This window comes from Poecilia reticulata, linkage group LG15 (genome assembly GCF_000633615.1).
Source record: "Poecilia reticulata strain Guanapo linkage group LG15, Guppy_female_1.0+MT, whole genome shotgun sequence".
Classification (NCBI taxonomy): domain Eukaryota; kingdom Metazoa; phylum Chordata; class Actinopteri; order Cyprinodontiformes; family Poeciliidae; genus Poecilia; species Poecilia reticulata.
Window position 1 is genome coordinate 21771787 of NC_024345.1, and position 20216 is coordinate 21792002.

Below are 20216 nucleotides of genomic sequence, written 5' to 3' on the forward strand. Positions count from 1 at the left end.
ACTTTTATTGTCTTTGACTGATGATCTGAAACACTGAAACGTGACAAATAAAAACAAAAAACTGAAAAATTGTAAGGGGGAAATATTTTTTTCACTCTACATTTATGTGTTGAAAATATTAGTTTTATTTGTTTAATGTAAAATGTGGTTTTTTTTATAGGTTTTTATTGAGAAAATCATCAAAATGGCCAAAAATAAATGCTTGAAATATATCAAAGTAATGCCTCAACATGTAAATTAACTTTTTCCTTATATTTTAAATGAATGAGATTCATCTGGATTTTGGTAGTTTATCAAATAAAAGCATAAAACATGACGGATACTATGGGACGTCTTGAAACCTGTTAAAACACACTAATTTATTTCCATCTATCTAATAATTTTCCTTCAGCGCTTTGTGTTCATTCCTTGACTTGAACGTCAGTCATTCGGCCTAATTGAATTTTATTTGACAGCTCTGAGCTGCGCAGAGTCTTGAATGACATCCACACTTAATTATTTCAGGAGAAGTTTGAGAGCCAAACTCCACCAATCATTTCTGTTTGACTTTAAACGTTTCGACATTTAAAAACAGAAAACAAACCCACTCTGTGTGCATATATAAAATATCCTTTATTGACATCTTGAAAGCGTAACCCTCTCTCCAGACGATGGTAACTTTTTACTTTTAGTTTCCGATACAGCAGATCTCGATCCTTTACATGAACAGCCTCCAGCAGCAGACACAACAAATTCCTCTCACACACATTTTTAGTACAGCTGAACAGAAAAAAAAAGATGCTACTCTATAACACAAAACACCAATCACTGTAATAAATATAAAAAAACAGACAAGCATGTAAATGTTTCATAAATAATCCCACAAAGACGAGCAAAAGGTGACGGGTTGAGACATTGTACAGGCCTCTGGGCTCACCTGTATTGACCTCCAGTGTTACCTGGGTTTTGTTTGCACTGAATCTTTGTTCTTTTTTTTTTTTTTTTTAAGTCTTGTTCATATGAATAAAAAAGAAAAAGGTCCTTTTGTATTTTTGGCTGCATTTTCTACAACAGTTGTTCATGTTTTCGGAAACATTTTACTTAAAATAATAAAAAAAGAGAAGTTTTTCATATATTCATATATCAACATACATGCAACATGGTTTAAAAACTTCCAGACATTAGGAGTGTATTTTACATCATGTATTTATACACTTTTATTGCAGATGAGTGGGTTTTTTATGGTATTTGCTTTGTCATTTTTGCATTGCAAAAACACAAAACTTTACTAAGTATTTTTTGTCCAATATCTTAGTACTTTTGAAATAAGACAAAACTAACTAGTAACTTTTCATCCATGGAGCAGCTCGTCAACATATGAGCTTTTCCCTCCTGGGTATCAATGTTTGCACCGATTGCAGTTTTCTGGCCGATCGCGATCTTTAAAAAGCCCGACCTGCCGATTCTGATTCTGTCCGATGCTGATATTTTTGTCTGAAAAGTTGCTAAATTGGCAGCAGTGGATATTTATTTGACCTTTGCCAAGTTCACATAAGTATCAGCTAATCACCACTCTCCCAAAATTAAGGAAATTGGGGATTTATTGGTGCATCCCTAATGTAAAGTGTTTTGTCTTATTTCAAGTGAATTAAGGTATTTCCACTAGAAAGTAGACCAAATACTTGGTAATATGTTGTGTTTTTCCATTGTGGACTGAAGGGGGCGCTCATCAGCGATGCTCCCCCCGGGTTATGTGAGATGAGAACTCGTAGCGGTCTTGACTCCGGTGGCCGCAGATGTTGCACTCGAAGGGGTCTCTGTGGTCGTGGCAGCCCATGTGAATGGTGTACATGACGTGGTCCAGGAAGAGAACGCGGCACGGCTCGCAGCGGTACGCCCTCACCTGCTCGCCGTCCGCCGTCACCACCTTGAAGCCGTCGGCGGCCACCTCCCTGATGGCGTCGTACCTCTGCTGCTCCTCCTTGACCAGCGGCAGCACGCCGTTCCTCATGCCCATGTGGTTGGTCAGGTAGATGAGGCCGGTGGCCGCGCCCGTCCGGTCGTCGTTGTTGCTCTCGGTGTCGGTGGAGTCCTGGCCGCTGTGGCTGGGCGAGCCGTCCTTGTCGCTGGGCGCCGACTTGGACAGCAGCAGCAGGTTCTCGGCCGCGCTGTCTTTGGCCGACAGCACGGCGCCCACGTGGCCCTCGGGGACCGGCTTGTGGAGCGGGTAGATGGAGCCGAGGCCGACGTCGGAGGGCGCCGGGGAGGTCTGGACCAGGGGCCGCAGAGACTCCGCCCCCAGGTAGCTTATGGCGCTGTTGATGGCCTGGTCGATGACGTGCGGCTGGATGAGCTCTCCCGATCCGCCGTCGTACGACAGATCCGACAGACGTTTGTCTCCTGGTGGGTCAGAAACAGACGCAGATTTGCTTCACCGACGCTCCCAGACATTCACTCACATGTTGAGGCTAACGCTCTCTAGCTTAGTCAGAAAGTGACGTACAGTGCCGCGCAAACGCAGCCACAACCTTTCAGCCTTTTCACATTTTTAACACCACAAGCCTTCATTCGTTTTAGAGATTTTTCATGATCAGCCAGTCGCTTTTTATTGTAAATACTTCGTCTTTTTCAAACATTTTTAAATAAGCTAACATTCTTTTGTACTAGAGTACACAATTTCTTTGTAACAACAAGGTATTTATGTTGAAATTTCCCACTTTCTGCCCAGTACTTTAACCCCTTATTCTGCTTTTATATATTTTATATTCCATCTTTGTGAGTCTCCTTGCTTTGGTTTCTCCATCTGCGGGACAATAAAGGATATTTCCATCCTAAAATAATTCCTTTTACGAGTCTTAATATAATAAATCTGGCATTTATTGGAGTCAGTACTGTGTAGAACCAGCTGCCAAGTCTTTTTTTGGATCAACCCAACCATTTTTCACATCTAAAAACTTAAAATTTTGCTGCTTTCTTCTTTGACTAGGCCATTCTAACACATAGATATGCGTTGACTTAAATCAAAACATAACAGTTCTGATTGTTTGTTTCCAGTGATGGAAGTTGAATCTTCTTCCCTGTTTCACTTTTGCAGCCTCTAGTATCCCATCAAAACATCCCCACAGCATGATGCTGCCACTACCTCATATCCGGGGAATATCTGGTGTTACTTTTCCAACACATATAATTCGTTTTGCATCAGTCAGAAACGTAATTTTGGCATCATAATTCCAGATTCCCTACTGGATTTAGGTCCAGACTTTGACTAGGCCATTCAAAAACTGATGTAAATCATTTCGTTATGCTGGAAAATGAACCTCGGCTCCAAACTAATGTGTTTTGCTGCCTCTAAACTGTTTTTTTCCAGGCTGTCATACTGCACTTCACTCATTGCATATTAAGACAAGCATTCCCACAGCATGATGCGGCCCTGCCATGTTTTAAAGTAGGGACAGTGGGTTTTGGGAGACTTTTCAGCATTTTTAGGGGTGCCAATCACTGATCGTTAAAAAAGCCTGACCTGCTGTCTGAAAAGTCTCTAAATATAGCATCAAAATCATAAAGTTGGCTACAGTTGCACACATTACCTGGTGGACGGGTTTGTCAAAATGGGACAGAGGTGGATTTTCAGGCCTTTGCTGAGGTAAATAAGATCAGATCTCATGTAAATATTGTCAGATCTTCCAAAATTAATTTACTAGGAACGATTTATTGGTATGTCCTGGTTTTTTATTCATAAAAAGTTTATTTAGGCTAAAAACATTACAGTATTTCTGATCTTACGCGACCAGAACATCTTCTACATGTTTGCTTCGTCTCCTTTAGCCTGGACTTCCAGTATCTTTCTTCATTAAACATTAAATGTGGTTGTAATGTGAAAAAAGTGACTATTTTTGCTTGGCACTGTAAGTTGTCATGTTCTCAGTGAAACCCTGGTCTGACACCTGTATTTCATGTTCCCTCTTGTTAATCGAAAAGTTGTTTTTTTTTCTTAAAATAATGAAACAAGCTCCGTCTTCATGCATGCACTGTGCAGAGCCGAGGTGGCAGAGTGAACATAAAGGACATTTCAGCTGCAACTATTTAGCTAAGAACAGTAAAAGCATTTTAATTCACACAAAAGAAGCAGATTGCAGCCCTTACCCACAAACTTCTGGGGCATAGTGCTCTTACGCTTAGCTACATTATTAGCTAGTCTGTCTAGCACCAAGGCTCTGTCAGATCCCGTCTGGCTTAAGTCTTCCCTCTGCTCATTCTGGTTGCTTTCTTCCTTTACTACTGGAAAGCAAGACAGAAAAGTAGATTTCAGCGTCAGAGTAATTTTGAACTGGTCCTTTTTTTTTTTTTTTTCTTATCAGATGATGAGGTGGAGCCTAGTGATACATGCCGGATGGTATTCCTATGTATTTCCTGTGTGTGGGGCTCAGAGCGGACTGTTCTGACATGTGAAGCTCTTGGTATTTGCTCATGCATTCAGAGGATCAATCCTATGCAGATATGCCTCCAGTCATCATCATGTGGCTCATAAAGGCCCTCAGACAGATCAGTGTTGTTGGTATGTGATGTCTCAGAGCTGGGTGGACGTTGGGGGGGCGTTTCGGCGCCACCAACCTGTGTAGATGCTGTTCTGCAGGCCCATGCACTGCAGGTAGTTGTGGCAGCGCTCCTTGTGCTCCTCCAGGGAGCTGCGCTGCTTGTAGCTCCGGCCACAGTAGGCGCACTTGTGCGGTTTTCCAACTGAAATACATCAAAGAAACAGAAAACAGGCTATTGAGGTGCTGACAAAACCACATGTTGTCTGAAAGAATCTGTATTAACTGCAGAGGAATCTTAGTAAAACATTCAATTCATAAAAATGCTATTATTTTACTATTTAATTTCTCCACTAACACAAAAGACTTTTCTCATTTTTGTTCATTTTACAAATATATTTGTAGAAAAAAGCAAAGTGTCCAAATATATATATATAGTACATGTATGTAACACATTTAAAATAAAGAATAATGATTACTTATTTAAATTTCACCCAAAAAACAAAACTAAGATTCAGAAATTTTTTTTTTATGTTCTTTTTATTTTACAAAAAGAAAAAATATTGAAATAAACTTTTAAAAAAAATAAACGTTTAAAGTAGATGTTTTGTACAAAATCAAATATTTAAAAATTTAATATTTTTATTTAAAATTAAATAATTATAAAAAATAGTTTCTTAAAATAACTCACATGTTTAATTTGGTTAATTTGTAATGTTTTTAGTGCCAAACTTACAAATGACAGATTTGCTTCAGTTAAAAAGTACATTCATTTAAGTTGCTTAGAAAAATGAAATATTTAAAAAATATACAGTAAATATGTGTATTATTTAATTAAGTTAACTTTATATAGAAAATGGAGATATCTAAAGTAATTAAAAATATACATTTTTGAAAAATTAAATAAAATATTTTAAATAAAGTCAGACTTTATTTAATTTTTTAAAAATCTACATTTTATTTAGCTGACCAGGAGAATTCGTAGTTTGTCTGAAAATCCTCATGAAGCAGCTAAAATAAATCTGTATTAAATACATTTCGGTTGAGATAAAATCAGAGACGAACTCCGCCTTAGTCTGCTTGCTCTTGGTGGTTTCACTGCAGCTATTTAATTTAAATTCATCGTTTCTATCCGTACCAGCCAGCCTGTGGTCGCCTGAAAACGAGCTGCAGAAAACATATTCATTCCAGATAAGATCTGACATTTTACGCTGCGCCTCTTCTGGCTCTCCTGACGCAGTGAAACACCGAGCGCCTGCACATGCATGGCTGTTAGCCGTGCAGGTTATCCCTCCGCTCTTACTGCTCGATGTTTACACCCAATTTCATTAGCACATACTTCTGCAAAGCATTTGCAAAAAAAAAAAAAGTGACACCATATCTCCATGCTGTCAACTTCCTCTTATAAAGAACTGAGGTCTCACTTTGTCCACAGCAGAAGTTGCTCTGTCCTAAGTTTTCCTAGAGCAACAGAGAGTGTGTGTGTGTGTGTGTGTGTGTGTGTGTGTGTGTGTGTGTGTGTGTGTGNGTGTGTGTGTGTGTGTGTGTGTGTGTGTGTGTGTGTGTGTGTGTGTGTGTGTGTGTGTGTGTGTGTGTGTGTGTGTGTGTGTGTGTGTGTTGATGCTCACCTGAGTGGGTGCGCAGGTGTCCGGTGAGGGCGTCCCTCCTGCGGCAGGCGTAGCTGCACAGGTGACACTTGAAGGGTTTCTCCCCTGAGTGGAGCTTGATGTGACGCAGCAGGTTGCCCTTCTGGGTGAAGGAGGCGCCGCACTGGCTGCACTGGAACGGCCGCTCGCCTGAGGACAGAGAGCAGCCGCTCTGAACGCACCCAAACAGAAAGCTGCACAACGTGCACCGCTGCTGCTCGGCTTATGTGTTTTTATCTGTCTCAGTGTCTTTCATGTGGATAAGCACGAAGACGTGCAGGGTCACTGCGCTACAAGCGCCCCGGGTGCCAGAACACGCTGGATGATGGAGCGTTGCCGGGGCCGACAGCGATCCAGCAGCCGGCGGGAGGGTCTCCATCTCCCCGCGTCCCCCTCCCGTCCCCCCGGCTCATGCTCTGATCGAACATGAGCCTCTCACACTCAGCCTGCCAGCTCCGTAATGCACCATTGCTTAGGTCAATTTGATCTGAAAATCTCATTTTTCCCCCCCTCTTCTTCGTCTCTAAAATAAGCGCGCCACATCACCATGCAAATTCAGCCTCATTTGAATAAAGCGAAGGAAACACTTTGTGTTGAGAGCCAGTCTTCCTGATCAGCGCCTCTGGAATAAACCAATATCCAGCCTTTCCGCGTGTTGTGGCATTCTCTGAAAACGTTATAATATGGCTTTTTTTTTTTTTTCTTCTTTCAAAAGCCCGCCATAAAATAAGAGTCGCCAGTGAAGCAGCAAAAATATAAAGGGAAATTCATTAAAAATGCATTTCAGGAGCAAAAGACGTAGTGGAGAATATTTTCTTTTTTAAATAGCAGCCGTTTCATTATATCTCTTAGCGTACTTTCTTTTGCATTTGCATTAGTCGACTGTTCCTTTCTTCCATTTTGAGTTTCATTAGTTTCAGAAGCTTGACAGTTAAGTGGCTTTTTCGCAGATGTTCCCCACCACTGGTTCGGCTCCGTTACAATAGCATATCATTTCTGAATTTCTGAAAAACTTTTTAACAGCCAGATAATTGTCGTTTTAAAGTCGATTCCATTTAACTGCAGCAGATATCCTGCTTCTAAACTCAGGGTGGGTGTGTTTTTTTTTTGCTCAGAAACTAATGGATAATTAGTGTTTGTCAGGCGGCTATTAGGAGAGAAATTTAAGTGAAAAGTGATGAATGTTTAAATGTGATGCTGAGAGTCTTTCAGGCGTGACAGGAGGGAGAGGAGACGCACCGATCAGTCCTGATTTCTGCTTTTCTAAAGTTTAGAACATGAGAGGAAAAAATGTCCTAATAATAATGTTTTTAAACATTTGAGGTGCAGACGAAGACGATTATTGGTGCGTCTTTCATCTGTTGGTCCAGATTTTTCTGCAAAGTTAGAGAATTACAACTCAAATTTGTCTGAATTGCATTATTTAGAAATGCTGTTTAACGTGTTTGCAGACAGGAAATTATAGTTTTCATGCAATTAATAAAAAAAATGGGGGAAAAAATTGATTTTTAGGGAAAATCGTCCATTTATGATCGGCTGATTGGTGCATTTCTCATCGTGTTTTTGAGATTGAGCCTATGCTTTTATTATTTTCAGTTAAGGCCACTGTGCTACATTTCATATTTGCTTGAATAAAACAGATGTGGTGCAGAGCTGCAGAGTTTTTTCTTGAACAACAGGAAGTGCCACAGCAGCACACAGTCTTCTCCCTTTCATACTGACAGTCAACATGGGTGCAGAGGAAGAGCAAGAAACATTGCAGGCGGCTTACCGGTGTGGCTTCGCTTGTGCACCATCAACACATTGGGGCCAATGCAAACTATCCCACAGATATCGCACTTGAGCTTCCCGTTGGGCAGCCGGATACCGCCAGCCGAGGAGAAGGCCTTGGCTTCGGGACTCGGCTGTGAGCCGTTCAGCTTGGCCCCGGAGGGGTCGACCACGCGCAAGTCTTCCGCGCACTCCTCCTCCTCCTCCTCCTCCACGCCATTCATCATGTCACAGGCCAGCCCACTCTCCTCATCACTGCGAGCCTCAACTTTAATGTTACAGGCTGGAAGAGAGGGCAAGGGGGGGGGCCACGGTTTAGAATACGAGCAAACTTCTGTTATCATGTCAAACTCTAGAAGATGGGCACTTTGATTTATTCAAGTAAATCTTTACATTGTCCTGACAGTCTGAACCTTAAAGCTGCAGTTTGTAACGTTTATAAAAAACTGTTTTTTATGTATTTGCCTCCTCCCAGTGCTCCCTGTACTAACTGGAAACAACCAATCAGAGCCAGGAGGCGGGTCTTGGCGCGATCAAGCAGATTCTCATTGGTAGCTATGCTAAAGCTAGTTAGCATAGCTACCAATGAGGGCAGATAAATGGTTTTCCTGTACTGAGAAGTTGCTTCTCCATTATTAGCATAAATAGCAGCAAGTACATGAGGATGATTGACAGCGCTAAGACCCGCCTCCTGGCTCTGGTTGGTTGTTTTTGATGGTGCATTTCTTCAGCAGTAGTAGCTCAGGGATGCAGATCATAACAAACCGTCACAACATGGTGACATTTTTAACAAATACGTAAAAAACATATATTTTTATAAAAGTTAAATCCTGCAGCTTTAAAACTCAATAAATTCATGATATTTTGTGTATTTGGTGTCTATCTCAGGTCATTGGAGGCCCTTTTCCTGTTTGCTTTAGATTCATCTTTTATAACAAATTTCTGTTTCTTTAAATCTGATTTTAGGAATTTTAAAAATATTTTTCTGTTCATCATTCTGCTCATGTGTTTGTCTGTGTGGGTTTGCGACTGCTTGTATTTCAAAAACATGGACTGTCACATTGAACGAACAACATGTGGTGCTTCTGGAGCGCCTCCCTGATCTGACGCACAGAAACTTGCCAAAGTTTTCACACCGCATGAAATTCTCCACATTACAAACTTCAGTTTGTTTATCTGGGATTTTATCTGGCAAACCAAACACAAAGTTTATCATGTGTTTGTTTTCAGACTAAAAACTTTGCGGAAACCGTTTTTGTTTTCTTTTTTGGGTGTGTCCCCTCCAGTTTTATAAAAATTTAAAGCTTTTGTAACGGATCTAAAATCAATTCAAAGAAAAAGTTTGATCTAATCGATTCCTTTGGCGGTCAATAACAGGTTGTCTTACAGAGTTGTTCTGTATTTAGCTGTATCCATTTTTTCTTTATTGCTTTTAAAGGAAGCAACAAACTTTAAAAAAGAAGCCCCACAGCATGATGCTGCCACCACCATCTTTTAGAGTGAAACACATCAGATTCCCTTTTGTCCTATTCAATCTTTCTTGTCGTATTTGCTGCGTAAGTTTGCAACAGTGTATCAATTTTACAACTTTTAGGAGCTAACTAGCGTCTTTAAAGCTCAGATAGCGCCTGAACTTTGACCCCAGACTCCATCGGAGTTGAAAAAGGAGGCTTCATGGATGCAGAGCGAGGAAGTTCAAACCACCTACTCCATCCATCACGATGGGAAATGACCATATCCCGACTAAAACGTCTCTCTACCTGTTTGTAATAGTCTTCAGTCAGAGGCCTCTTCAGATTCAATGCAGGACTGACTGCTACTGGAGATCCTTCCTGTCCACAGCATTATCAATGATTCTTTGAAGATACTTGGATGAATTAACTAAAGTACTCAGTATTTTATAATACTGTACAACTTTGTGTTGGCCTATCACATAAGATCCAAATAAAAAGCTTTTTTAAATAATCTTGACGCTAAAAACTGTGGAAAACTTTAGGAGGTGTGAAAACTTTAATCATTTGTTTCAGCACCACATGTTGATCCCTCTCTTTGGTTATTCATCATTTCAGTTTCTCCAGCTGGAAACGAATCGGTATGTGACAACCCTGCGCCACAAAAAAACCCCACAGCGGCTTTATGATAATGTCAGGCTGCGGCGTTTCCACGCGCTGCATCAAATCTTCAAGAATTTCCCTCCTATTTCAGGCATTCTGTGAGGCGACAGCAGCCTACGCACCAACAGGCCGTTTGTCTGCTGAAGCACAAACGGTCAGGACACACAGTTTGGAAAGCGTGCCGTCAGGATGTCAGAGATGAGATGCTGCAACATGCTGATCATCTCACACCATCACACTTTGGTAAAGCAAATGACAGCAAGATAAACAGGAAACAGAGACACAGGAAGCAGCATCAAACTTTAGGGACGGAGGCAGAAACTATCAGCGCAACAGAGATCTCACAACCTCACCTCCACTGCAGGCGCAAACCTCGATTTAACTGGCCAAAATCTCAAATTCTGCATGGTTCGTCAATGCAAACCCCTTCTGAGGACAAAATACAAATAAAAAAGCAATTTTTTTTAATGTCTATTTAATTTGTGGCTTTCCACTGATCAGAAAAAACGAGAAGTGTCATGCGCAATAAACTGCTTGCTCCCGCTTTTCCCACCAGAGAGCGTTTAGAAATGTGTAAGAGAACCGACGGATCGTGCAAGTCCCACAGCCGCCAGCCTGTGGTTTGCACATCTCGGCAGCAGCAGCCTGATTTCCCCATGCCTCCGTCTCTGTTTGTACAACTGAAGAGGAACAAGTGGAAATCATGAAATATAGGAATCCATGGAAAAAGGGGAAGCTTCAGAAAGAGGGCCTGTCTAACTGAAATACCAAGAATTATGGAGAAGTGACAGAAAGGGAAGCACGGGAAAGGAATTGTTAAACAACATGTAACCGAAACAGTTTTTTTTTATCGCAACGAGTCAGAGGGAACATAAAGGTCTGCTAACAGAAGGCAGGAGGTGAAGTGAAATATAAGGATCACCAGGTCACGTAATGCATTTATCTTTATCTGATTTGCACATCAAACTTCTTTCTACTTTTTTTTAGTTTTGCAAACCACGCTTCCTATATTTGTTACGAGTGAAAAGGGATCCTGACATGAATCTGTTAAAAATAAATGTTTCCATGATTCTGCTGATATGAAATCGGGACAAATATAGTCCCTGTGAGTAAGTTTTTATCTCCTTCACACATTTCTTCTCTTCTTGCTCTTCTTGTCACAATTTGCAAATCAAGCAAATTGCAATTTTTAAATGACAATTTGATGAAATAAAGGAGAGAAAACTATCCAAAAAGTATTCAGCCACATTTTAAAGCATGTTTAAAATCATGGGAAAACATCCAGCCTTCATTTTTGTTTTGTTTTTAGCCATTCAGAGATATTTGCTGGTGTTCTTTGGATCATTATCCAACCTTAAAATCCAACTGCTGTTGAGCTTAAGGTCATAAACTTCAGGGTTTGTTGTTTGAAAGCAGAAGTTAAGATTTAATCAACAATGGCGAGTGATCCAGATCCTGAATCATCCTTATGATGGACGGTACAAGGTAAGCTTTGTTTCCAACGTCCAACTTTTTAGTTCTTATTCCAACTGTTTATGTGGACAAGTTTAGATAAGTGTCTATTTTTATGGTAGTTCTTCCTAAACTTATGCAGGGAATAAAACAAAATGGGAATAAAGCTTATTCCCATTTTGAAGAGTGCACCAGTATGGGCCTCCATGTGACTGAAATAGGAAGTCCAACATTGGTGAATACAAAATCTTCTGCTCTATATCTACTCTACTTTCTTTTTAAAACGTATTTCTTAACACTATTTTGTTTCGCTTTCTACTGTGAAACAAGGAAACTGCAACAATTAAAAAAATGCTTTTTTGTAAACTTTTTTTAAACACATCTTTACTGGGGGGCAACACATGTTGACAGGGTTGCATTTATATTCTATATTTAATCAATTATACAAACACTTGAAATTTATTTGAATTCATTCATTTTTGTTAGCATGCTAATGTAGCCATTTTGTTGTTAGGTTATTATTAGCTAAGAAATTAGCCATGTTTTGTCCTTTTGTACTTTACTATGTCCTTTTTATTTATTTATAACATGAATAAGTTTTTCTAGAGTAAACATTCTCATACACCAGACTGATACAGGCTAAGTGTTTTAGTTGCTAGCTTCCACAGCTAACTAGCGTTAGCTTAGCCTGATGGTATCTGCTTAGATATGTATTATAAAGACTTCCAGCATATTATTTAAACAAAACTAATGTTATTATCAGCTAAGTCATATTTGATTTAATAATATATTTTTGATTATTGTTCCTTTATTACGACACATAACTAAGAAGGGGGAAGAGGAGGTCGCTAATCGTTAGCGAGTTTCTGTTATGCACTATGAATTTGTGACATCTCATGCACTGAGTGTAAATGTGAAAGAATCAGCCGGTGCAACTTGCTCAGACAAACATCTCTTCTGAAAACTGCGCTGCACGTGTTGCAAAACATGAAGCTCTCAGAAAAACCACCAAGTTTTTTTTTTTCTTTTCTCTCAGGCAGGCCAAAGCAGTTCAGTGATGATGATGTAAGTCTTCCTGCTGATTTTGAAGTGATCAAGTTTGTTACACTTGAACGTCACGAACTTCAAAGCATATTTTACTGAAATATAACTCAAAATGTGAGTGTTTTGCAAAACGTAATTAAAGGGACGATTCGCGGTTCAGTATTATCAGATTTTTCTGACTCCAGATAATTTGCGGAAAATTCACCAATGGAGCATATCTAAAATATTCAAATACGTTTAAATATTTAGGCTCAATGCTATTCGAGATGCTGCTGACTGGCTTTTGGAAAAGCAGCCAATCAAGGAGTGGCATTCATTTTAATTGGCTCTGATTGGCTGAAGTGCCGGGAGCAGAAATAAGGAAGATTGTAGCTGTTAGCTTCTGCGGTAGCGACAAGACAGTTTCCACTGTGTGCATTAATGCATATTAAGTTATATTTGGTTTTTGAACCATTAAAAATAGGAAGTTATTAGTGTTTTCGTCGGGCTCTTAAGTATTTTAGCTACATGTGAGTGACTGTGGTTCCTAACCTACATGCTACATGAGAGGGACGTCGCTCTTTGCTGTTTTGTCCTGCAATATTGAAGCAGTCAAGACATCCATGGTGATGCTTTTTGTTTTACTTTGTGGTGTAAAATCCACATATAATTACAAACCGAGGACAATCTTATGGGATGGGAGCACTTTTGCAATTTAGATCCAGTTGGATATGATAAATAAACCTAAACTGAGGTGACCTGAATAGAAAAGCAACTGAAATGTCGAAGCCATGATCAGGCTGGACTGTAGAGAAGGGAACCTTTAGCGCTGGGCAGCCGCCCAGGTCTCATGGATATGAGGAAGTTGTGACTAAATATGGAATAGGAAGAAAGCTTTTATTCTATGTTTGTCATGATCACACATCCTGATTTTTCATTTTGGGAAGCAGGTGTCAGATCACAGTGTAGACAAACACAAAAGGTAACAATAAAAAGTCACAACCTGATATACGGGGGATCTTATCCTCAGATTACTAATAGAGCAGATGATGAACTACGATATGAGGAGCGGCTCGCTGCAGGGAGACATGTTAGCGGCGTAGCGTGGACGCAGGGCGCCTGCTGGAAGTTGCTGTTTCTGTGTTTCTCTCAGGGCCTGAAAATAACTTTGTGTGCAAGGTAGAGGAACCACAAGTGTCAAACCACGCCAGCGACACATTCAGCACAACTTGCAGGAACGCTAAATACAGCCTACTTTTCCCCTCACACACGACAAAAAAAACTTGCAGCCATGTTTTCGGGAACTAGTCTCCCTCTCAGTCTCATGCCTCTGAAATAGCAAAAGGCTCCATCTGAATCACAGAAAGTGAAAGAGAACCAAAAATAAAAAAAATCAGCGGGAAGGTTGAGCTTGAAGACGTGTGACTTCAACCCAACGTTTCTCCATAATTTTCAGCTAATGAGAAAAGGGCCTCACCATGACCTTTAAACCTCCTTTCTGTTTGTGTGCGTTTGTAGACTGTGTGACTATTCGGTCCGACAAACTCCATCCCGAGCTGTGAATAGTTATTTGCAACAGGAAACAACCTGGGTTTTGAGGTTTCGAGCTTTCGATACTTTGAGGTTCCGTGTCCCACATTTAGTCTCCCCAGCCCCACTATTTGCCTGTTGTGTTTTTTTTTCACTAAAGAGAACTGAGCAGCACATGATCCTGGGCGATAATTTTAACTCATTCTGGCTTTTATCACAGAGGCAGCCATGCACAGATGGACCAGATACTTGCACTTCCCTTCTTTCTCTCCGTCCCTGTGCAAAGATACGCTCACACGCTAATGTACATGGATTAAAAATATGCATGCATTATGCATCTACGCGTACCACAAACTGTGCTGTTTTTCTTCTACATTTGGAGCTGAACATTTTTTAAAAACGTGCTCTTTGACATTTTTCAGTAGAAATTGCAGATCTTGTAAAGAACGAAGAAGTGTAAGGAGATTTCCTGCCTGAGTCAAGTTCCCTTCCTGACACCTCACCGGTAAAGTCAAAGAGAAAGCCTTTGTTAGTAAGCATGCATTTATATATATGTGTGTGTGTGTGTGTGTGTGTGCAGGTGTGTGACCTCTGTGGTGCAGTGATGTGCTGATCTCTCTCTGCTTTGGCCCTGCTCCTAAACTCTTTATCTCCAGGAGTGTTGAAACTGTCTGATGGCAAGTTCTTCTTAGGAAACTCTTACACATCCTATTTCAGTTTCCTCTCGCATCTTATTTTTGACTGCGCGCTGCTAATCTTTGCCGTTATCTGGATATGTGGAACGCTGCAGATAGCACATGACGAGCCTTTTTTTGTCACGATGAACACAGCCATTTTTTTTTTCTCCATCCTAAGCAGAAACACTTCCACTTAAACACCGACAGAGTTTAAATCTTCGCCTTCCATCCAGGTTTTTTTCCTTAGACGCCCATGAATGATGAATATTTCTTGCTCTTTCAGAAACCACCCATGTTAGGAGACTTGAGCTTGCTTCATCCTCATTTTCACCATCAAATTCCCCTGCTTGATGTTCACAAACTCAAATCAAGGCCACATTAAGTATTCCTTAAGATTGGGGTTATTAATGACATGCCATGGATCAAAGGCGTCTCTATTTCCTCCACCTTTCCTGCCAATGACCTAAATGTGTCTCTTTGCATCTCTAAATGAATTTTTCCAGGGGGTTTAGGGTGTACTCCCGATGGAGCTACATGGGATTGAACATTTTTATATGTGTTTTGCTTTTGATCCTGACATTTTCACATATCTGCCTGGGTTTCATTTGGGTGCGTTGGGAATGCTGCTGCAGTGTTTTCTACATTTTGGCTCCTGTTTGTTTGCTGCTTCATTGGACGTACTCATCACACACATACAGCGGCTCTCAAAAGTCTACACACCCCCTGATAAAATGCCAGTTTTTTCTGCTGGAGAAAATAAGGCCATGATGGTTAATATGAAAATGTTTTCCACCTTAGATGTGACATAAAATCTGTTTCATGTACCTGAAATTTTTTAAATTTGCTCTACATTTTTGCGTGAGTGTGCACTGATACATTACTGAAGCATCTTTACATGCAGCCTTCAACAGCCATCATAGTGAATCTGAAATGTTTGTTCATTTACATCCATTAAAGGGTCAAAATGATCTCATTATTTCAAAGGTATCAGTCAGGAGAGGGGTGTGAAATAAATCTGAACAAGTTCCATTGTTAGAACAATCTCCTGCATCATCCATGTTTCTGGACAAAGATGTAAGTTTCAAATCTTCCATAAATAATGCTGGAAATGAACACAGTGAAAGATGGAAGTGGCAGCATCATGCTGCGGGGTTGTTTTTTTCTGCCAGACTTGACTCAAAGCGTTCTGGTTTCTGTTACAGATCGGAAGATAAAGATGGATTTTATTTGTCAGTATCACTTTGAGTGCAAACACACATTCAGGTCAACAAAGTCTGACTTCAGGAGAGGAAGATTGAAGTTGTGGAACGGCTTAGTCAAAGTCCAGAGGTTAATTTGGACTGCAAATATGTGGGGCTATCTAGAGAGTCTTTTTAATCTGATTGAGGTCAAATAGTTGAACTGAACCAAAAGGTGCTTCAACAAAGTATTAGTTTGTAGATCACGGGTGTCCAAAGTGTGGCGTGGGGACCATTTGTGGCCCTTGAAAGAATCTCGGTCGGCCCCTGATCACAAGTCTAGAATGCTAAAAAATGTGGCCAACAAAATGGAATTGCTGTTTTTTCTTGAAATAAAACAACAGTTTAAATCCATTTTATTCTTTTGATCTTTATACAGATTTTGTCAACTGTTATTGTCAAGCAGGTAAATATGAAAAATGACACTTTTTCTAAGTTTTGTATTTTGTGGCCCAACAATAGTTAAAATTTGTCAGTTTTTGTCCCCGGCTCGGAAAGTTTGGACATAATTAACAGATTTTTGAGTTTTCCAGGCGATAGATGCCATGTTGAAGGTTAAACTTGGAGTTTGAATTGATTTCCAATTAACTCAGGGGTGTGTACACTTTTTAGACTCCCTGCAGGTCAGGTTGGGCTGTGGGTGCAGTCGTACCTTTGTCCCCCCGGTTGTTCTGCTGATGGGTGGAACCGGCTGACAGGTCTTCGGGGACGGCCATGGGCTCCTCTGCCTCCTCAGACGCTTCGTTGGCAGGGGGGCTCTCCCTGCCTGGGATGGGGGGGAGGGGGGGAGGACACACACCAGCAAACACCCATCACTCACCACGCAACCCCTCGACACGACTCTCAGGAGGAGATAAATTACCTCCCGCTGATGCAAAGTGGCTGTTTGTGGGCCTATTGTCCCGACTGTGTGCGCTACATTTCAATCAAGAGGTGGGCGAGCTTTTACCTGGCATCTGCGCCATTTCCTGGGCCTCTTCGGTCTCCATGCGGTGCAAGTACTCTGCAGAGGAGATGTATATGCGTATAAGTTTAATCAAGTTCAACGCTAGAAGCAGCTTGAGTGGAGTTAAGGGTGTGACTCCATCAGCGCAGCGGGATAACTCTTGTCACAGCCAGCGTCCCCCGTGTTACATTACAAAGAATTACAGACGTTTTCATTATAAGCCCTGACAGAGAGGCTGAGCTGCAGCGCGGCCCCGGCTCCGGCTCGCAGGGGCCCGCCGGTGGGAATGGGCTTTCACACCACATTTGTTATTTATTGTTAATTTCCTGCCACGTAATCATCCAAAAATGCAAACTGACTGCCGCAAAATTAAGCAGAAAATTAACTGGCCTCGGGGTCACGGGGGATGCGGGCGACCGGCGTGCCCGGCTGATCGACGCTCGTGTTCTCTCTAATTTACTGAGCATGCATCGCTGAGTCCGCGGCCCGAGCGCAGACACCATCAGAATCAAGGAGAGGGAGAAAAAAACGGCGGCTGAGAGATAGATGGCTGCGAGAAGGCCAGGAGTCACAGGAGAACGGGCAGGACAGAGAGAGAGGAAACTTCTGCACATTTTACCAGGATTTTCTGTGAGAAACCAACATCAAGAACAGCAGGATTGTGAGTTGGAGGGAAAATAATGTATGATGCTTCACTAACCACACTTTACTCTGATACTCCTAGATAAAATCCAGGAGGATTGTGGTGACTCTGGAGGAGCTGCAGACACAACAATTAGCCACGCTCTCTACTAACCGGGACTCTGGGAGAGAAAAAGGAAGTTTGGCATGTAGGAAACACAACAAGCATAAAACATGACGGTGGCAGAATCATGCTGTGGTTTTAGCAGGGAATAGAAAGTCAGACAGAGTTGACAAGACACCCATGGAGAAACTTTGAACTGTATGGAGGAATATAATAACTGAAAATTCATCTCTCCTCGTATGAGAAATTGGTGCTGCTTTGTTTTAGCGAGTTGATATGAATGTGATGGAGCTAATCAGAGAGGAATCCTGGGAAAAAACCTGCTAGAGTCTGGAAAAAATAAAGACTGGAGGCAAAGTTTCAGCTTCTGGGGGAATAATGACCCTAAAAACACTGGAAAGCTCCAGATGAATAATCTCCAGATGAGCAAAATAATCCCAAAACAGTTCTGACCGATCATGTTGAACCCCTAAATGCCTCAGCTTTTTATTTAAAAAGATTATTTTCACATAACCTACAACACTCTGAAGTCAGTGACAAAATGTGAAAAAAAAAAGTTCAGAGGGTGTGAATACTTTTGCAAGGCGCAGCAGGGACAGAAGTTCTCTTTATTTATTAATTTTTTCGCGCGAGCCGAGGCGATCCAGAAGCGATCCTCTGGCCAGGGCTGAGTATCTGAGGAGTCACCAACGCCCGTGGCCCCATTAATAATGGATGGCCCTCAAGCCTGCAGCAGATGGGCCCCGACAGCCTCGGCCCCAGCGCCGCCACTTCAAGAAGCCCGCGCTGGGGCGGCTGCCCGGTCCAAGCAGCCACACAGGGAGAAGTGAAGCTCCCGAAAATAGCGAAACAAGCCCAAGGGAGAAGGGGAACCTAGGCCTTCCTGTTTTACTGACAGATGGCTCCACACATTTGGAACGAACAGTGGGAAGCGAACCGGGTCCGCTCTGTCGCAACGCTCAACGTCAGGTCGAGAGCTCGACGCCTACAGATGCCAACCAGGATGCGAGTGTGAGAGCAGGAGGAAGAGAAGAAGGAGGAGGAGGGGAGTGGGGGCAAAGGTCAACGGTGCAGATGATTTGTGTGTTACCTCAGCATCTGGACTCCGTTCTCGTGTACCTTTATAGTTTTCGTCAGGGTACACGGATGCTTGGTAGGGGTGGGGGGGGGGTTTATGGGGTTATCTTGACTAAAATAAAGCCCTTAAGACGGATTCCTACATGCTCAGCCACAGCGCGTCTGCCTCGGCGTTTGGAAAGTAAGTTACCGGGTAGAACAATCAGGAAGTAACTCTTCAGCTCAACCAGTGACTCTATTTTCAAACTGTTTTCACTCTTTACATGTGACAGACAGTTTTGACTTGTTCTAATTTTATTAGTGTCTCATTTGTACTTCAGCTTTTCTTATGTTACAGAAAATGGCAGCGTTGCACGTTCAAATCCCACTTTCCCCTCCTTTAAAAACCCAAAATGTTTGAATTCGAGCTCAGTGTTGCCAGTCTGAAACAAAGCGAACTCGTGCGTGTTGGTGGAGAAAAGTGGGGGCAAGTGGAAGATTTGTGCTGGTGGGGTGGAAGTCATCGAGAAGACTTCTGACACAAAGCGCAACGGGACTGGAACAGTTTTTGGTCGTAGTTTTGTCAAGTGGGGAGATGCAGGAAGAGGCTTGTGGGTTGACAGAATTCTCAGTCTTCCTCCTGCGTGTCTGCGTGTGTGTGTGTGTGTCTGTGTGTGTGTGTGTGTGTGTGTGTGTGTGTGTTGGATGGTGGTGAAGCACTATGGGTAGAGTTAGAGGGGGGGTTGGTTTGAGGCGCCTGCTCATTGCGAGGTGCAAAAGCTACACCAGGGAGCAGGGTGGAGATGAGAAAACAACGAAACCGTTAACAGATACTGAGGACCACGCCAGCGCAGTGTGGATACTCAGGAGAAGCTCCAAAAACGGCCTCCTCTCAACTTAAAACCTACAGAGTTTTACACTTAAAATCATCTGAAAAGCTTCATAATAAAACAAGAAAGAGAACAAATTTACTTTTCCTGTTTTGCAATCAGGAAACAGAATAAAATCCAAATTCCTGCAGCACAAAAACACTTTATTACCTTCAAATACATTTGAAATTTCTACCCAACCTGATTAAAAGTTCCTCCCCTTTATTTTGCTTTTTTTTTTTGCACTTTCTAGGCAAGCTGAATTATTAATTTTTCCCTCCCGAGGGTGCCTTTTATTACCACCAGTTATTAAGCTGTAACAGTCACCTTTGTTCTCCATATATACACACGGAGATTCTCATCAGTAATTCATGAAATGTATGGGTGGAAGTGGGTAGAGGGTGTTAGCAGATGTGTTCTGGGAGCCCATGGAGGGTGGAGGGGCGAGCAAAGGTGCGCTGAGGAGAAGTTTCCTTCATTTGCATCTGACACACTTCACTACTCTGCTATTCAGACAGTACAATCATTTTAATAACTGTCTGTCTTCCTCCACCCAACACACACACACACACACACACACACACACACACACACACACACACACACACACACACACACACACACACACACACACACACA

The 20216-nt window shown here is 41.8% G+C and overlaps 1 protein-coding gene across 6 annotated transcripts in view; it reads right to left on the bottom strand.

The window, feature by feature from the left end:
* Positions 1 to 587: 587 nt before the first annotated feature.
* The window catches only part of ikzf1 (IKAROS family zinc finger 1 (Ikaros)), a 21251-nt gene continuing 1622 nt past the window's right edge, over positions 588 to 20216 (bottom strand). Inside the window, exons 2-8 of one of the 6 annotated variants that reach the window (XM_017309015.1) lie at positions 16911 to 16964; positions 16614 to 16727; positions 7929 to 8210; positions 6140 to 6307; positions 4591 to 4716; positions 4123 to 4254; positions 588 to 2379 (exon numbers count right to left, since the gene is read on the bottom strand). In XM_017309015.1, coding sequence (XP_017164504.1) covers positions 1709 to 2379; positions 4123 to 4254; positions 4591 to 4716; positions 6140 to 6307; positions 7929 to 8210; positions 16614 to 16727; positions 16911 to 16964 — 1547 coding nt within the window. In that variant the 3' untranslated portion in view covers positions 588 to 1708. Of the gene's footprint in view, positions 2380 to 4122; positions 4258 to 4590; positions 4717 to 6139; positions 6308 to 7928; positions 8211 to 16613; positions 16728 to 16910; positions 16965 to 20216 lie in introns of all 6 variants that reach the window. The other 5 variants (XM_008430063.2, XM_017309018.1, XM_017309017.1 and 2 more) reach the window with 5 other exon arrangements.